This window comes from Oncorhynchus keta, chromosome 36, assembly GCF_023373465.1.
Source record: "Oncorhynchus keta strain PuntledgeMale-10-30-2019 chromosome 36, Oket_V2, whole genome shotgun sequence".
Lineage (NCBI taxonomy): Eukaryota > Metazoa > Chordata > Actinopteri > Salmoniformes > Salmonidae > Oncorhynchus > Oncorhynchus keta.
The window spans coordinates 3543654-3562237 of NC_068456.1; the positions used below are offsets into that span (position 1 = coordinate 3543654).

General features: G+C 42.6%; 2 protein-coding genes across 4 annotated transcripts in view; both read left to right on the top strand.

The window, feature by feature from the left end:
• LOC118369474 (palmitoyltransferase ZDHHC16A-like) overlaps positions 1-18584 on the top strand; it is a 77809-nt gene continuing 59225 nt past the window's right edge. The window contains exons 1-2 of one of the 3 annotated variants that reach the window (XR_008095025.1): positions 99-164; positions 13448-13736. Coding sequence is in view for 1 of the 3 variants with exons in the window: in XM_052498322.1 (XP_052354282.1) it covers positions 13651-13736 (86 nt within the window). In the remaining 2 variants the exon portion in view is untranslated. Of the gene's footprint in view, positions 165-13447; positions 13737-18584 lie in introns of those variants that run through there. The other 2 variants (XM_052498323.1, XM_052498322.1) reach the window with 2 other exon arrangements.
• LOC118369475 (uncharacterized) lies at positions 1271-4797 on the top strand. The gene has a single exon (XM_035753880.2). It carries the CDS (start codon positions 3002-3004, stop codon positions 3677-3679), a length of 678 nt encoding a protein of 225 aa, XP_035609773.1. The 5' UTR covers positions 1271-3001; the 3' UTR covers positions 3680-4797.

The following is an 18584-nucleotide window of genomic DNA, read 5'->3' on the forward strand; positions in this document are numbered from 1 at the left end:
CAAGTAAGCGTCTGCAAGGAAAACCGGTGGTGCATTTTATTAAGCGTGAGGGAAACTCCCGTCTGACTAAAAGACGACGAGACTCGCCCAGACCAGACATTTTCTGTTATCTGCCCAGGAGGAGACATCATCTGCGAACAATTGAGGGATGGCAACTGATTTCAGTAAGTCAATTTAAATGAATCGGTATAAAAAATCTAAAAAATGAGAAACTCAAATCAAGGTGAGTAAACGTACACAAAGGTACTCATAGTATTATAGAGAGAAGGTTATTCACTAGTTTTATGAAGACTTGAGCGAGGACGTAACGGTACCATGGGAAGCCCCGCTGACAGCTGTCTGTAGGCATTTATTTAAAAAAAACATAATCGTGGCCTGCAACCACTACAAATAACACAAGGTGTTTTTGAATACGTTGTGTTATTTATATTCACAGCAAGATACATATGGTGCATAGCAAATAATGACAAGAATCTTTGGAGATGCACATGGAGTAATGAGGGAGATTACTGAGTGTGTTTGGGAATAGTACTAAGTGCATGTGGATGTGAAAGCTGTGTGATTTGTGAGATATGACATATTAAGATGATTGGAATTTGAATCATAAATGGATTGAAATTATTACTAATGAGATTGGAATTTGGAAGATAAGATCCAAATTTGAATAGTAGGCTGATTGGATAATAAGATTGAGTGAAATGTGGATATTAAGCTGATTGAAATGTGGAAAACAAGATTGAAATATGGATAATAAGAGGTTTGAAATTGAGGTATAAAGTATTGAGTGAACGAGAGCTGTCAGGGGACTAGCTCACGTGTGATAGAGGTGAATGAATGCCCCAACCAGTTCTGTGAGCTGAGTTTTTTTGTTGTCTGTAACATTGTCTAGGGTTCTGTTCAACACCACCGATGGATCTACAGGTAGAGGATAACATGTCTCCAGTCTTTGATATATGCACTCCCATTAATAGAAGTATAACCTATGATGATAGTATTACCATACTAATTGGATTGTACAACTTAGAATGGGTTTGAAATGATGACGTGTCTGGTTTTATGTGTTGATTTCCCTTACTTCAATTTGATATAGAAGTTAAACAATGCTTACCTTACAATTTCACCATTATTATCACTCAAGTGATAAAAGGATGGAATGTAAAGGACATTTTACTTTGTGCATTTTGTGCATCTTGTCTTTTGTGTCATAAACAATCCTTGGTTCCTGCCTGTGCCTGGTAAAGACAGGGGGGGGGGGCACCATTACCTTCTCCTTTAGACTATTTGGCAGAATGCCAAGTATATGTTCTTTACATTAAGATAGGAGACGGTGTCAGACACATGCCGGAAACAACGCTATGAACTATGCCTATGTAATGTGTCTGTCACCAGTATACAAGGGCACTAAATGGGACTTCCTGGTTAGCGCTCCTGACAGACGTTCACTATGGCGCATCAAGTTTGTTGGAACCTCTCCGGCGAGCTGAACAATGATTCTTTTAAGATTTTCTTTGAGTGTCCCTGTGTAAGAATTTCCACAACAAGAGTAAATTGAGGTGAACAGACCGATTAAACTTGCCACGCCCTGATCTGATTCACATGTCTTTGTGATTGTATCCACCCACCTCCAGGTGTCCTGTTTTCCTCATTAGTCCCTGGTGTATTTATCCCTGTGTTTCCTGTCTCTCTGTCCCAGGTTGCCAAAGTCGACCAATGTTTTGCCTAGCTCCTATTTTTCCCCAGTCAATGTTTTTCCTAGCCCTACTGGTTTTGATCCTCGCCTGTCCTGACGCCGAATCCGCCTGCCTGACCACTCTGCCTGTTCTGACCTAGAGCCTGCCTATCCCCTTGTACTGTTTGTAGTCGGACCTGTTCACTGAACCCCTGCCTGTCCTGACCTCGAACCTGACTTTCCCCTGGTACTGTTTGTACTCTGACCTGGTTTATGAACTCGCCTTTCCCCCGACCTGTTTTCTGCCTACCACTTTTGGTACAATAAATGTCAATGCTCAACCATCTGCCTCCTGTGTCCGCATTTGGGTCTCGCCTTGTGCCCTTTTATAAAACTCACCTTGTCCGAGAGATAATCACACGGTTGACAAAATATCACGCCAAGGTAAAAGCCTACACGAAACATATACTTCATTTGAAGTGTGTGTAAAGTTCACTATGTGAAAGAAATGAATGGTGGAAAGGCGATTGGAGCCGTTTCTGAATCCGCGGGATTTTATGGCTATTATAACACGTCCACGGTGGGGCTCTATGCAAAACACACATTTTACAAGGCCTATGGGACTCACTACTGTTTGAGCTCCAAGTAGTATAGGAGGAACAGCAAGGGAACTCAAAGGTGCCACTGTCCTAAAAATGCAATTTGGTGTTTAGATTTTTATGACCTGACGACGACACCGTATTACTTACCCATTGAGCATAACGTAGTTCATTGAGAAGACATAGTCACCATCTTATCAGGATCTATGTACATAACTGTTGGTACCTGCAGCCTCGATACTGTAACAAAGAGTCAGGTGACTGGCTTCTGTGCCACAAGTTATGTCTGAATGTAGGGGAGGTATGGCAGACCCTTTCTATACTTAATGGAAGTGCATTTCATTTTCTGACAAGAGAACACCAAACAACACTGGCTTTGCGAGTTTCACTTCATATTCCTTCAGGTGAGCAACACGCTGTTGATTTTCTTATGATCTTGTGCGAGTTGCCGAGTCTTTTCACAACTTTTTAGATTTAATGACAGTCAGCCTATCTGTTTCTTTTTTCAGAGTTTAGTTCAGAGTTTATTGGAAATGGGAGCTAGCTACAGTGTTGACTTGTGAAAGTTCTTTTCATATACCTTTTTAATGTGAGTACTTTTCACCTCTTTGTTTTGTATTTGCTGTTAATTTCAGCAGAGTGAGATCCCTGTATGGACAAAGACAACCCCAACCTGCCTCTGAGGTCAGGGGACCTTCTACCATTCTCTCCACACCCACCTGTCTCTTAGAACATGAACTCTCACTACTTTTACACATACACCTCACCTCGACCTGCATCTACACACCACTTTTACAGATCGATGTGTCCCACCGTCATCACCCCACCTATGCAGTGGCCCAACAACTACAGTCTCTACCCTCCATGTATCCCCACCAAGTATCAATTCCCCTTAAACTTGGTCTCCAGGAGCACTAGGGGATTCCAGGGATCTGATCCCAGCGCCTTTCACCACTATCATCAAACTTCTCCCCTGCCCTGGTGTAACTATAGACTTATGTCTAACCCTTACTGGCACTACCACCAGCGCCAGTGGTATGCCAATCTTTCTGCTCCAGTGGCTCCTGTGGCCCCTACTCCAACCAGGCCCCAGAGGTTCCAGAACCAGGGAGGGACCTGGCCCGAGGGCTTCACCCTGAGAGGAGAGCTTCGCTGGGGCAGGCTGGAGAGGGTGTATGGCCCCCGCAGGGAGCTGCCTGAGTTTGTGAGGGAGGACCTGCGGAGAGTGTACGGTACCTATCCCCGGACGGATGTTAGTATCACCTACCAGGGAGGGGAGTACGTGGTGCGAGGGGACACCCATGTGGGGGAACAGGAGTACAGAGTGGAGAGGAGGATAGTGAGGCAGCAGGAGAGTCCTGAGGGGGATAGCATGAGTGAGGTAGTAGAGAAGAGGAGAAAGATGAGATGATTGTAATGGAGGTATGGCTAATAAATGTTGACAAATGAAAATGTATTTCCATAAATGTGATGATTTTTCCCATAAGCATTGAACAAAAGTATAACTGTTATATAGTAGTTGCTGTATATTAGTAAATGCTAATAGTAGAAATGCTATTGATAAATATTCTACATAAAATGTTATTTGTCACATGCTGAATTACAACAGGTTTAGTAGACCTTAGTGAAATGCTTACTTTACAAGCCCTTAACCAACAATGGCGTTTTAAGAAAATACAACAACAGCAAAAAGTAAGAGAAGAAACAAATAATTAAGGCGCAAACTTCAGATAAGTAGCGTTTGACTGCTTTTGTATTAAACATATTAGTTAATATTCTCCATCTCATTATATGGCGCTACCTCAGGCACCTACAATGCTGGAGTCATTCTCGTCTAGTGTTTTCATTAGGTGGTGTGCTACCGTGTACTACTATGATTTTCAGTATCAAGGTTCCTGTAACATTAGCATTAACAAGTTTGCTTCAGGAAAGCGCTTTCCCACTCTTGTTATAAACTCCTGTCATTTGCCTCTCATCTCTTACTGAAAACCCCAATGTTAAGCAGTTAAAACTTCTCTCATAACATGCTGATGTTCTATCATATTAGTCATTTCTCACCTCTTATACTATAACCCTGTGTCGTATTGTATCAAACCCGGTCCAGTCTCTTGTATCTCATCACTATTGTCACAGTAGACTTTGTCCATCAGCATAGAAATATAATTACTAGAATGGACATTCTCATTCAAGTCAACTGGTAACTCTGACGAGTATGACTAGTCATTCTGTTTCTGTCTGTCCAACGTTTGTGGACCCTGCTCTTCTCTCTGTCGTCTCCATGACTCCAGGTTCTATGGAACAGGCGTTTGGGTCTGAGTCACCTCTCGCAGTATAGAGTGATAAGACATAGCTGTGGCCAGGGTGTGTGGGTTGGGTATGCTGCATTCGAATTGCTTCACTTTAGAATGTTCCTTGTACTGCACAATTTCCAGTAATATATATATGTGCTTGAGCACACATCCCGTTTCTCTATAAATAAGTGTCACATATGATTTTACAAAACATAGATATCTGACTGTTATTTATAATCCTCACCACTTTGTAAATAAACATGAATGCTGATGCGATTGTAAATATTAACGAGATATGAAGTGTATTTTCTGAATAGGAAAAGTTTATTCATTTACATGATATGTATACATACAAAACACATACCCCGATTACAGACTTTAACAGTTTATTACAACACACAATGCTGAATTGTAACATGCTGAGTAAATGTAATCTGCAGAAGGACACAATGATTTTTATTTGAAACCGCAAGTTTGCCGTAGAAATCCAGATAACCCGTATTCCTCACAAGAAAGTATAGGTGATGTCTTATTATGCTGATAAGCAGTGCCTTGCCAGAAGAACTGAGCCCATAGATGACATCTCCAGTAGCCACCATCTATGGAATTCAGTTCTCAGGGCACAACACCTCTCACACCTCTCATTCTCCTCCCATTCTCCCGTCTCTTCTCTCTCCATTTAGGCTTTATCACCGTTCCAATCCATTCAAATTGCTTCTGTAACACCTGGCTCAAAAAAGTCTTTGTTTTCTTTCAAAGAAATGAGGTGCTCTTGTTCAATTGGTCCCATCAGGCAATTTCAATCAAGCATACCTTAAGTATTTTAAAGACTGCTAACACTATCAAAAAATATTTTGACCCAGGTATTGCACAATAGTGTAGTGAAAATTGTATCAATACCATAGTTTCCTAGTCTCAGTAGCATAGACACTTCTGTGTCTACCTCTCTACCATGTTGACACGTCTTTTAAAACCTAAGTAAACAGAACTGCCAAGGCTCCTATTCAGATTGACACCGAGTCTGATAAATGCCAGGGGAACGACAAGCAGTAGACCAGTAGAGACATTGCTCAACCTCTTATCACCCCCAGCTTTGCCCTGTGGTGACCTTCCCTATTTCTAGAAAAAGTCACTAAGATGGCGACGAGAAGATGGTGATAGTAGATACCAGCACCTCTTCCTCCTATGAGTACAACGCTATATGGTTGAGCATGTTCCATCTTCATTCAAGACTGAACCATGGGCCTGTTGATTAGAGGGGTATGAAGTTCATGATTTGAGATCTGTGCACAAGGGTTACGCCTATGCTTAACCTTGCTAAAGAATGTTTAAAGGATCCATCTGCAGCACACAAGATTCCTGGAAGTGTTTCACAACTTCTCTGATGGCAGTTGGCGGGGAGGAAAGGAAATATTTTGTGGTGGGGTGATGCAGGGCCTGATTCAGATCGCACTGAGAGATACTGTACAGCCCTGGTCAGTTACACACACACACACACACACACACACACACACACACACACACACACACACACACACACACACACACACACACACACACACACACACACACACACACACACACACACACACACACACACACACAGGTCAAGCCGAGAGATGACTCGTCACATACAACAGTTTCACACAAACCAGGGGACTATTCAGGAAGGTGAAACGTTCAGATAATGAAAGGCAATCCTATCTGTTGCTTAGTATTTCTTTAAATCCTCAATAATATAAATACATGGTTTGCCACTGATTGTAATCTGAGCAATTAAAATTGCAGGAATTATAATTATATTCAGATAACTAGAGTCAATATTGACAGTGTGAGTACGGTTGGAGGTGCCTTCAGCGTTCTCTCCTGGTGGTTTATAGTGTATTCCTGAGTGGACACGCAAACACACACACAAACACACACACACACAGAACATTGTGAGGAAGAACACAACTCAACCGGCTAGCACATTTGGTTCCTTGGAAGTTGTGGGAACATATGTTTTTGGTATCACATTGGCTGTGGGGAAAAAAGTTTAAATTGAGGTTTTTGAATAACTTCCTTAAAACTTGTGTGTGTTTCAATAAGACTTTTAATAACACTGCCAGCTCGTTTTGGATCTCCACGCACAGATAGGACACATAGAAATTCATTTCCTTAGGCATTAATCGAGAAAACACATTTATTTTTTCAATATGACACAGCAGCAGTGAGATTAAAATCTATGATCATCTGTCCTCTATCCGTGGAATGAGTTCACTTGGCCACCAGGATGGCGCGATCGTACCATGTTTTTTGTTACGCATACAAAGCTGTTCATTTTAGTCTATTTAAACAGACCCTAATTTCAAAGGAAACAAGCACTCATTAAAAACAGGTGTGGCTACCACAACTGAACACACTTAACAAGATGGATGGAGGGAGAGAGAGAGAGAGTTTTGTTAATGCTGAGAACGAAATGTATACGTTTTTAAATAACATTCTTAGAATGTTCCCTGAACGTTACTAAAGTTTTATAGTGGTTTTCTTAACTTTCTCGGGACAATTTGAGAACATTACTTTAGCGTAGCACCCCGTATTATCGGCATATTCAACAGGGTTTAAGAAATATATTACCTTCAACAGTGTTGTCTTGTGATCAAGCCATCAATGTTTTGTGATTATTGGTGTTGTAAAAATGTTAGCTAATGGTTTAGCAATTAACATGTTTGACATTTCAGTGGAAATGCTACTACTATCAGCTTTTTGATAAGCAGTTTAGCAAATAAAATACGTCCTGTATTATTGGCATATGGTCCCCAGTTGTTGACACCTTACTATTTTGTTCAATTACAACATAAAGCTGTTTAAGTTTGTTAACAAAAGGGGTATCAAACTCGTATCCGAACTGTTTACTGGTTGACTAGTTGGCTAGGCTTCCGGTAAAAAAAAAGCTTGCCTGTCAACTTTTCCTAGCGTAGCTCAGTGCACCCTCCTGTAGACTCTTAAAAATTCAGTGTTGTTACCAAATAATGTCTCATTATTTGTTTTACTGATTAAACTTATGTTTTGATAAAGTAGATATGTTTAATACTAACATTTAAATGAGTATGAATCATTTAGGTCAAAAGTTGGATATTAACTTATGTGTGTGGGGTCTGTCGCGCATTCACATTTTTAAATATACAACACGTCCCACAAAATGTGTATGTGTATAACTTTTTTGAAACTCTCAAAACCTAACTTACATAAACTGCAATGAAAATTGGTGGTCAGCTAGCTAGAAGTGTGTCTTTAGTCGCAAAACATACCGTTATTTTCCAGGCCATTTAAATGTTGAGCTCGAGGTGATTTAATCCTCCAATCGCTAGTGAGTGTCCTATGGTGGGGGAAAATGAGCTAAATACAACCATTACAAAAAACCTGTTACGCTAAAGTACCCACAGAAAAAACTTTTTTTTTTAAATTCTCTAAACTATTTTATAACATTCCCAATGTCAAACAAGTTGGGAGAACATTCTTAGAACATTACCAAAATTGAAATGAAATGTAACCATCTTTGAACTTTTAGGAAACTTTCTGTTAAATTAATAAAATACCAAGAAAAAACATTTCTGTGCCTAGAATGTTCCAAAACGGAGCAACTATTCTGCACCATTCTCAGAAAGGTTGTATACAAAATAACCTCAGGACAACCATGCTATCCCCAAGCTCTAAGAATTATATGGTTCTCAGAATGTTATGTGCTAGCTGGGTAATATATGCTCAGGAAACTCCAGTCTTCCTGCCAGTCAGTTGAACTGAGCAACAACCGGTTGAACTGCCTGCTATTTACTGGAATAAAGAAATAGTTGAAATACAGAGGAACTGGCTAGAGAGTCCCAGTGTAGTGGAGATGGTTCAGTGAACCATGCTCACATTATGATTAACCTTGTCTAAGGCCTTGACACTTGTGTTAGCTCCCAAAGCTAATGCCTAGGCTTTAGCTCATTGAGCTAACACAGTTAAACCCATTCGGTCACATACTAGGGACTTTTGTTATTAAAAAAGTAAATGTAAAGATAGGAATCACACACATATGGGGTAGACTAAAGCAGAGACAGATTTGGCTTCCAGGCAAAATCCAACACAGGCTCTAATCTCTGATCAACCTCTAGCATCTGTAATCCAGACAGACGAGCTAACACATAATGTTCTGAGAACCATATGTTTGTTAAAGCTTGGTGAGAGCGTGGTTGTCCTAGGGTAATTTTGTGTACAACCTTCCCACAACTTTCTGGGAAGGGTGCAGAATATCCAGTTAGCACATAACGTTCTGAGAACCATATGTTTCTTGGGTGGGAATTTCAGTTTCCTCATGGTTCTATTTAAAGTAATGTTATCGAATTGTTCCAAGAACGTTAAGAAACATCGTTCTTCCGCGGGAATGTCAGCACTTCAGCATAACATTTTCTGCAGGTTTCTTCCTGGTTCTATTTAAAGTCATGTTCTCAGAATGTTCAGAGAATGATAACAAAAAAACAAAAGTTATATTGTCACATACACTGGATAGGTGCAGTTTTACAGGGTCAACCATAGTAGTATGGCACCCCTGGAGCAAATTAGGGTTAAGGGTACAAGGGCACATTGACCGATTTTTCACCTTAAAACAAGAAACCTTTTGTTTAGTGACCCAACACTCTAACTGCTAGGCTACCTCACAACCAACAACATTCTTCTGTGGAAATGTCAGTACTTCAGCAAAAACATTAAGGGCACCTTCCTAATATTGCGTTGAAACAGCGCCACGTAATCTCTTATTCCAATACAGAAATTATACTCACACAGATGAAGACATTTGTAACTCAAATACTTACATCAGACTAAACACTGTCCCATTGATTAGGTACATCTCAGAAATTCTGTGTTGTGGCTTTCCTAGAAGTAATGTTCTTGCTAATAGTGAAATGAAACTCACAATAGTGATATGGCCCTCACCCAACAAATCGTGGTATAGCTCCCATTTTGGCACCTGATATGTCCAGTTAAATCACCATTGAGGATATTCTGTTTCGGTCTGAAATTATACTGGAGCTGAGCCCATCATCCGCATTTCTCTCTCCACCATCCTCCACCGACATCTACCTGTACTGTCCAGACAGATCCTCACAGTCTTCCCTATCCCAGGCACACCACTCACTGCACTGCCTGACATTCAGAGTTGAGACTCGCTTAAATACACTCCCCTCCACACAATCCGCCCGCTCTCTCTCCCCTCCTTCTGCTTTTCTCTCTTTCTCTGAATGATAAGCCAGGCAGTCACTTCCAGTAAGGAGGAAATAGTGGGAGTGAGGCTCTCACCCACACACAGTGATTAAACAGAGCTGCTTCCGAGGAACTCCATTAGACCAGCCCCCCTCCCCCAACACACTTCTCTTCAGAAAGATTGGGGAGAGGCGAGGGGGTGGCTTAGTAGTCTACAGTGGTTTCCTCTGTTTGTCTCCTCTTTTCTCTCACCTTTATCTCTCACTTCTTTCCCTTTAACTGATCTTTGACCAGGTTAAGAAATGCATGTTGCCTACGAGGGACTGTGTAGTCAACTCTTCTGTCGTAATAACGGAGGGGAGACAAGGATAGGAGAGAAGGAACCAGTGTTAGAGTATTGATGGTCAGCCTTGGAATGGTGAAGAGAACAGGAATTCCCCCTCAGCCCCAGAACAGCTGCTGAGAGTAGGTGATGAGGCACAGGGAAACACTTCTTGCTCTGGTATCTGTGTGTGGGTGCATTTGAGTGAAAATTAGGTGATGTTTTGCAGTGCACTTTTTTTAATGAACAACAGTCATGCTTCAAAAGTAGGTGGCATACTACAAGGTTCCCATTAGGCTGAAAAGGTATTCTACAGGAGTGCACATTTTAATTATTGCTCTAGCACGACAAACCTGATTCAAATCATCAAAGCCTCATGATGAGTTGATCATTTGAATCAGCTGTGAAGTGCTAGCACAAAAACAAAAATGTGCAGCCCTATGGGTCCCCAGGACCAGGTTTGAGAACCAGTGATCTAGATCAATCTAGACAAGCCTGAAGCCTATACAAGAACAATGTCTCCACTATGTGCATGTCGAAACCCATGATGTCATGGATAAAACAGGGCACTCGAGGGGTAGTGTGTACAAGTGTCAACGAGTGGAACAGATCAGTCATATAGAGATGAATGTGACAGACAGCATATAGATGAATGTGTACACAAACTATCGGTAAGTGAAACATGACAGGTATGATAACCGGAACAACCACATTAATCCTTCTTCCTCGTCATGTTATATTGACAGATACTCAGGTGTAAGCAGCTAGGTGGTTCTGCCTTGTTTGTTATTCTTCCTAGGAAATCCCCCTTTCTCTCCCACTGGTTTTACTGTATCTCCCTCCCTTCTCTACGTCTCAGTATTTCCGTGATGAAGCTGAAAAGGGGATTCCACTCTAGCTATACCGGTATGTCAGCATGCTTGACTTCTCTTACTCTACATAATCTACCCTGGTTGGTCCCCACTCATAGGGTTACTGTAATAACCCAGTGAGCACATTTGGTTCCTTGGTTGTGGGAATGTACATTTTTTTGGTTTCCCATTAGTTCTGGGAACGAAGCCAGAAGTTTCCTGTTTCCTGGTAAAACGGAACGTTTTTTAAACATTCTGAGAATGGAAGTGAGAATTTCACCTGTTCTGGGAATGTAACTGTTTTGGTTGTCGGGATGTTCTCTGAACGTTTTACTATGGTTCACAGAAAGTTTTCCTTGAAGGATTTATTAATGGAAATTCTAAGTTATTTGGAGGTTGCCCACCTCAACAACAGCCCCTTCACATTACACTCCATGAAGTTTGGCTTCAGAGCGAAACACTCCACACAAACGGCCAACTGCGTTCTTCTGGAAAATGTGAAGTCCAAGATGGACAAAGGGGGCGTTGTTGGGGCTGTGTTTCTGGACCTAAGGAAGGCTTTTGATACTGTTAACCATGAGATTCTCATCACAAAATTGTCCAAGTTCAACTTTTCCCCTGATGCCTTGAGATGGATGAAATCATACCTTGAAGGCAGTACTCAGTGTGTCAGAGTGAGCAAAGAGCTGTCGCCCACTCTTAGCTATGATGTGGGCGTGCCCCAAGGGTCAATACTGGGGCCCCTCCTGTTCAGCCTGTACATTAATGATCTGCCTTCTGTCTGTGCTGGGTCTGAAGTTTAAATGTATGCAGATGATACAGTGATATATGTGCATGGAAAGAGCAAACATCAAGCTGCACAAGAACTCACTACTGTAATGGTCCAGGTTACAATGTGGCTCAGTGACTCGTGTTCTTCACAAAGAGGGCAACAGATGCTACTGAGCCAGATGTCTATGTGTCAGGGGAGAAGCTCCAGGTGGTATTTGATTTTAAGTACCATGGCATCATACTTGATTCCAACCTCTCTTTTAAAAAGCATGTGAAAAAGGTCATTCAAATAACCAAATTCAACCAAATGTATACGAAATTGTTTGACTACAGAGGAAGCAAAACTTTACTTCAAATCTATGATACTCCCCCACTTAACATACTGCTTGACTAGTTGGGCTCAAGCTTGCTGTACAACATTAAGACCTATTCAGTCTGTCTACAAACAGGCTCTCAAAGTGCTTGATAGGAAGCCCAATAGCCATCATCACTGTTACATCCTCAGAAAGCATGAGCTCCTGAGTTGGGAAAATCTTGTGCAATGCACCGATGCAGGTCTTGTATTCAAGATCCTTAATGGCCTGGCTCCCCCTCCACTCAATATTTTTGTTAAACAGAAAACCCAGACATATGGCAGCAGATCCACAAGGTCTGCCAAGAGAGGTGACTGTATAGTTCCCCTAAGGAAAAGCACCTTTAGTAAATCCGTTTTCTCTGTGAGAGCTTCCCATGTCTGCAATACACTGCCATCAGACACACATAACTGCACCACATGTCACACTTTCACAAAATGCTTGAAGACATGGCTAAAGGTCAATCAGATTTGTGAACATGGTCACTAGCTGTGTGTTGCCGCTTTCCATGTATGTTGTCTGTAACTTGTGAGGTGTGGAAACATTTTGTTGCTTTGATCAATTTTATCTTGCTGCTTTTTGTTCTATGTTGCTCTGTCTGTATGCTACATCTTGCTTGTCCTATGTTGCTCTGTCTGTATGCTATGTCTTGCTTGTCCTATGTTGCTATTGTCTATATTGTAATTATTTTTAATAACCTGCCCAGGGACTGCGGTTGAAAATTAGCCGACCGGCTAAAACCGTCACTTTTACTGAAACATTGATTCATGTGCACTGTCCCTGTAAAAATATAATAAACTCAAACTCAGACACATCTAAATTTACTGGCGACCCTGTGTTTATAAAATTGGTTATTCTCCTCAGCATGCTTTTGTTGCACTGTCGATGCCTGTAGCAAGAAGATTGAGGGTTCACCAACCGCCACAGACGAGCTCACTCTCACTGCCTGTTTCATTACTTCATGATCAGCTAGGGGAAATCATATTTTCAACATTTTGATGACATATTTATAATTATATTAAAATACTGTATATGCAACACTAGTCTAGTGGTTAGGATTTGGCACTCCCACTGCCACGGCCCGGGTTTGATTCCTTGTCAGGGAACTGCTCTTAGGGCTCTGAGTGGCGCAGCGGTCTAAGGCACTGTATTTCAGTGCAAGAGGTGTCCCTACAATCATTGGTTTAAATCTAAGCTGAATCACATCCAGCTGTGATTGGGTGGCGCACAATTGGCCCAGCGTCATCTGGGTTTGTCTGGGGTCGGCCGTCATTGTAAATACGATGTGGTGTTGAAGTCGTCATGTTTTGTTTATTGGTTATGTGGTGTAAAATTAAAATAATAATAAAAAACATTTTTCACCAACAGGTTTTGGCACCACACAACCAATAAACAAACGAAGACGAAGCGGTCTTCTGGTCAGGCTCTGGAGACGGGCACATCGCGCATCACTCCCTAGCATACTACTCGCCAATGTCCAGTCTCTTGACAACAAGGTTGATGAAATCCGAGCAAGGGTAGCATTCCAGAGAGACGTTACGAGACTGTAACGTTCTTTGCTTCACGGAAACATGGCTCACTCGAGACAAGCTATCGGAGTCGGTACAGCCAGCTGGTTTCTTCACGCATCGCGCCGACAGAAACAAGCATCTTTCTGGTAAGAAGAGGGGCGGGGGGGGGTATGCCTCATGATTAACGAGACATGGTGTGATCATAACAACATACAGGAACTCAAGTCCTTGTGTTCACCTGACTTAGAATTCCTCACAATCAAATGTCGACCGCATTATCTACCAAGAGAATTCTCTTCGATTATAATCACATCCAGACACATCGATGTCCCTGAACAAACTTTATTTGACTCTATGTAAACTGGAAACCACATATCCTGAGGCTGCATTCATTGTAGCTGGGGATTTTAACAAGGCTAACCTGAAAACAAGACTCCCTAAATTCTATCAGCATATCAATTGTGCTACCAGGGCTGGTGAAACCCTGGATCATTGTTATTCTAACTTCCGCGACGCATATAAGGCCCTCACCCGCCCTCCTTTCGGAAAAGCTGACCACGACTCAATTTTGTTGCTTCCAGCCTATAGACAGAAACTAAAACAGAAAGCTCCCGCTCTCAGGTCTGTTCAATGCTGGTCCGACCAATCTGATTCCACGCTTCAAGATTGCTTCGATGACGTGGATTGGGATATGTTCCGCATTGCGTCAAACAACAACATTGACGAATACGCTGATTCGGTGAGCGAGTTCATTAGCAAGTGCATTGGCGATGTTGTATCCACAGCAACTATTAAAACATTCCCCAACCAGAAACTGTGGATTGATGGAAGCATTTGCGCAAAACTGAAAACGCGAACCACTGCTTTTAACCAGGGCAAGGTAACTGGAAATATGACCGAATACAAACAGTGTAGCTGTTCCCTCCGCAAGGCAATCAAACAAGCTAAGCGTCAATATAGACAAAGTAGAGTCGCAATTCAATGGCTCAGACAAAAGAGGTATGTGGCAGGGTCTACAGTCAATCACGGATTACAAAAGGAAACCAGCCCCATCGCGGACCAGGATGTCTTGCTCCCAAACAGACTAATCAACTTCTTTGCTCGCTTTGAGAAATACAGTGCCACTGACACGGCCCGCTACCAAAACCTGCGGACCCTCCTTCACTGCAGTCGACGTGAGTAAAACATTTAAACGTGTTAACCCCCGCAAGGCTGCAGACGGCATCCAGACGGCATCCCCAGCCGCGTCCTCAGAGCATGCACAGACCAGGTGGCTGGTGTGTTTACGGACATATTCAATCAATCCTTATCCCAGTCTGCTATTCCCACATGCTTCAAGAGGGCCACCATTGTTCCTGTTCCCAAGAAAGCTAAGGTAACTGAGCTAAACGACTACTGCCCCGTAGCACTCACTTCCGTCATCATGAAGTGCTTTGAGAGACTAGTCAAGGACCATATCACCTCCACCCTACCTGACACCCTAGACCCACTCCAATTCGCTTACCGCCCAATATGTCCACAGATGACGCAATCGCAACCACACTGCACACTGCCCTAACCCATCTGGACAAGAGGAATACCTATGTGAGAATGCTGTTCATCGACCACAGCTCAGCATTTAACACCATAGTACCCTCCAAACTCGTCATCAAGCTTGAGACCCTGGGTTTCGACCCCGCCCTGTGCAACTGGGTACTGGACTTCCTGACGGGCCGCCCCCAGGTGGTGAGGGTAGGTAACAACATCTCCACCCCGCTGATCCTCAACCCTGGAGCCCCACAAGGGTGCGTTCTGAGCCCTCTCCTGTACTCCCTGTTCCCCCACGACTGTGTGGCCATGCATGCCTCCAACTTAATCATCAGACGACACTAACAACAACAACGAGGCGGCCTACAGGGAGGAGGTGAGGGACCTCGGAGTGTGGTGTCAGGAAAATAACCTCACACTCAACGTCAACAAAACAAAGGAGATGATCGTGGACTTCAGGAAACGTCCACATCGACGGGACAGTAGTGGAGAGGGTAGAAAGTTTTAAGTTCCTCGGCGTACACATCACGGACAAACTGAATTGGTTCACCCACACAGACAGCGTGTGAGTAGGTGGACACACCTACTCATTCCAGGGTTTTTCTTTATTTCAACTATTTTCTACATTAAATCAAAATCAAATCAAATGTTATTTGTCACATACACGTAGCAAAATGCTTGTGCTTCAAGTTCCGACAATGCAGTAATCTACAACTAGTAATCTAACCTAACAATTTCACAACAGCTACCTTATACACACAAGTGTAAAGGGATGAAGAATATGTACATAAAGATATATGAAGGAGTGATGGTACAGAACGGCATAGTCAAGATGCAGTAGGTGGTATAGAGTACAGTATATACATATGAGATGAGTAATGTAGGGTATGTAAACATCATATTAAGTGGCATTGTTTAAAGTGGCTAGTGATACATTGTTTACATGTATGGCAGCAGCCACTCAATGTTAGTGGTGGCTGTTTAACAGTCTGATGGCCTTGAGATAGAAGCTGTTTTTCAGTCTCCTGGTCCCCGCTTTGATGCACCTGTACTGACCTCGCCTTCTGGATGCGGGGTGAATAGGCAGTGGCTCGGGTGGTTGTTGTCCTTGATGAACTTTATGGCCTTCCTGTGACATCGGGTGGTGTAGGTGTCCTGGAGGGCAGGTAGTTTGCCCCCGGTGATGCGTTGTGCGGACCTCACTACCCTCTGGAGAGCCTTACGGTTGTGGGCGGAGCAGTTGCCATACCAGGCATACAGCCCGACAGGATGCTCTCGATTGTGCATCTGTAAAAGTGAGTGCTTTTGGTGACAAGCCAAATTTCTTCAGCCTCCTGAGGTTGAAGGTGTATGTAAACTTTCGACTTCAACTGTATATGTGTAATTTAGTTGTGAATTTAGTCCTTATATTACTGTATGATGCAGCAAATGTAGGAACCACAATGGAAATAAGTCCCTGCCTTTATTGCGCAATCCTGGTCACTTTTAAAAATAATTTGTGTCTATACAGTACCAGTCAAAAGTTTGGACACATCTACTCATTCCAGGGTTTTTCTTTACTGTGCCACTAGAGATTCTGGGTTCGAGCCCAGGCTCTGTCGCAGCCGGCTGCGACTGGGAGGTCCATGGGGCGACGCACAATCGGCCCAGCGGCGTCCGGGTTAGGGAGGGTTTGGCCGGCAGGGATATCCTTGTCTCATCGTGCACTAGCGACTCCTGCGGCGGGCGCAGTGCACCCTGACCAGGTCATCAGGTGTACAGTGTTTCCTCCGACACATTGGTACGGATGGCTTCCGGGTTGGATGTGCGTTGTGTCAAGAAGCAGTGCGGCTAGGTTGGGTTGTGTTTCGGAGGACGCATGGCTCTCTCCTTTGCCTCTCCGTACGGGAGTTTCAGTGATGAGACAAGATTGTAACTACTACCAATTGGGGAGAAAAAAGGGGTAAAAAAAGTGAAATGTCAGAATAATAGTAGAGAGAATGATTCATTTCAGTGGGTCAGAAGTTCACATACACTAAATTAGTATTTGGTAGCTTTGCATTTAAATTGTTTAACTTGGGTCAAACGTTTTGGGTAGCCTTCCACAAGCTTCCCACAATAAGTTGGGTGAATTTTGGCCCATTCCGTCTGACAGAGCTGGTGTAACTGAGTCAGGTTTGTAGGCCTCCTTGCTCGCACACGCTTTTTCAGTACTGCCCACAAATTGTCTATGGATTGAGGTCAGAGCTATGTGATGGCCAATCCAATACCTTGACCTTGTTGTCCTTAAGCCATTTTGCCACAACTTTAGAAGTATGCTTGGGGTCATTGTGGGACATTTCTCCAAAAAGTACGATCTTTGTCCCCATGTGCAGTTGCAAACCATAGTCTGGCTTTTTTATTGCCTTTTGGAGCAGTGGCTTCTTCCTTGCTGAGTGGCCTTTCAGGTTAAGTTGATATAGGACTCATTTTACTGTGGATATAGATATTTTTGTAACTGTTTCCTCCAGCATCTTCACAAGGTCTTTTGCTGTTGTTCGGGGATTGATTTGCACAATTCCCACCAAAGTACGTTCATCTCTAGAAGACAGAACGTGTCTCCTTCCTGAGCGGTATGACGGCTACGTGGTCCCATGGTGTTTATGCTTGCATACTATTGTTTGTACAGATGAACGTAGTACCTTCAGGCATTTGGAAATTGCTCCCAATTGTTTTTCTTGGCTGATTTATTTTGATTTTCCCATGATGTCAAGCAAAGAGTCACTGATTTTGAAGGTAGGCCTTGAAATACATGCACAGGTACACCTCCAATTGACTCAAATGATGTCAATTAGCCTATCAGAAGCATCTAAAGCCATGACATAATTTTCTGGAATTTTCCAAGTTGTTTTAAAGGCACAGTCAACTTAGTGTATGTAAACTTCTGACCCACTGGAATTGTGATACAGTGAATTATAATCTGTCTAAACAATTATTGGAAAAATGACTTGTGTCATGCACAAAGTAGATGTCCTAACCGACTTGCCAAAACTATAGTTTGTTCACATGAAATTTGTGGAGTGGTTGAAAAACGAGTGTTAATGGCTCCAACCTAGGTGTATGTTAACTTCCGACTTCAAATGTATAGCTTACCTCTTTCAGGTAATCATTTCAGATGATTCAATGCAGTTACTAGTCTTATATTTAGCTAATGGATGATGTGCTACGCAAAAGCTTCTAACTTAAAATATCTTGCGCAATATGCACCTGCGCTCCGCTGGCCTCCCACCTTACAAAACACTCCTTAGCTCTTGAAGTCCCAGGAAAAACTAAACTAGAATAAGTTGCTGGATTTTATACTTCAGAATGACACTTCCGGTTTGGGCGGGAAATACCAGGTTACCCTGGGAGATAAATGATTATTTTCGGGATGGGACATTTGTCAAATATAGGGAAAATATTCAACCCTAGTCTGTAGTTTATTCTTCAGATGTTTAGGGCTGCTGGTG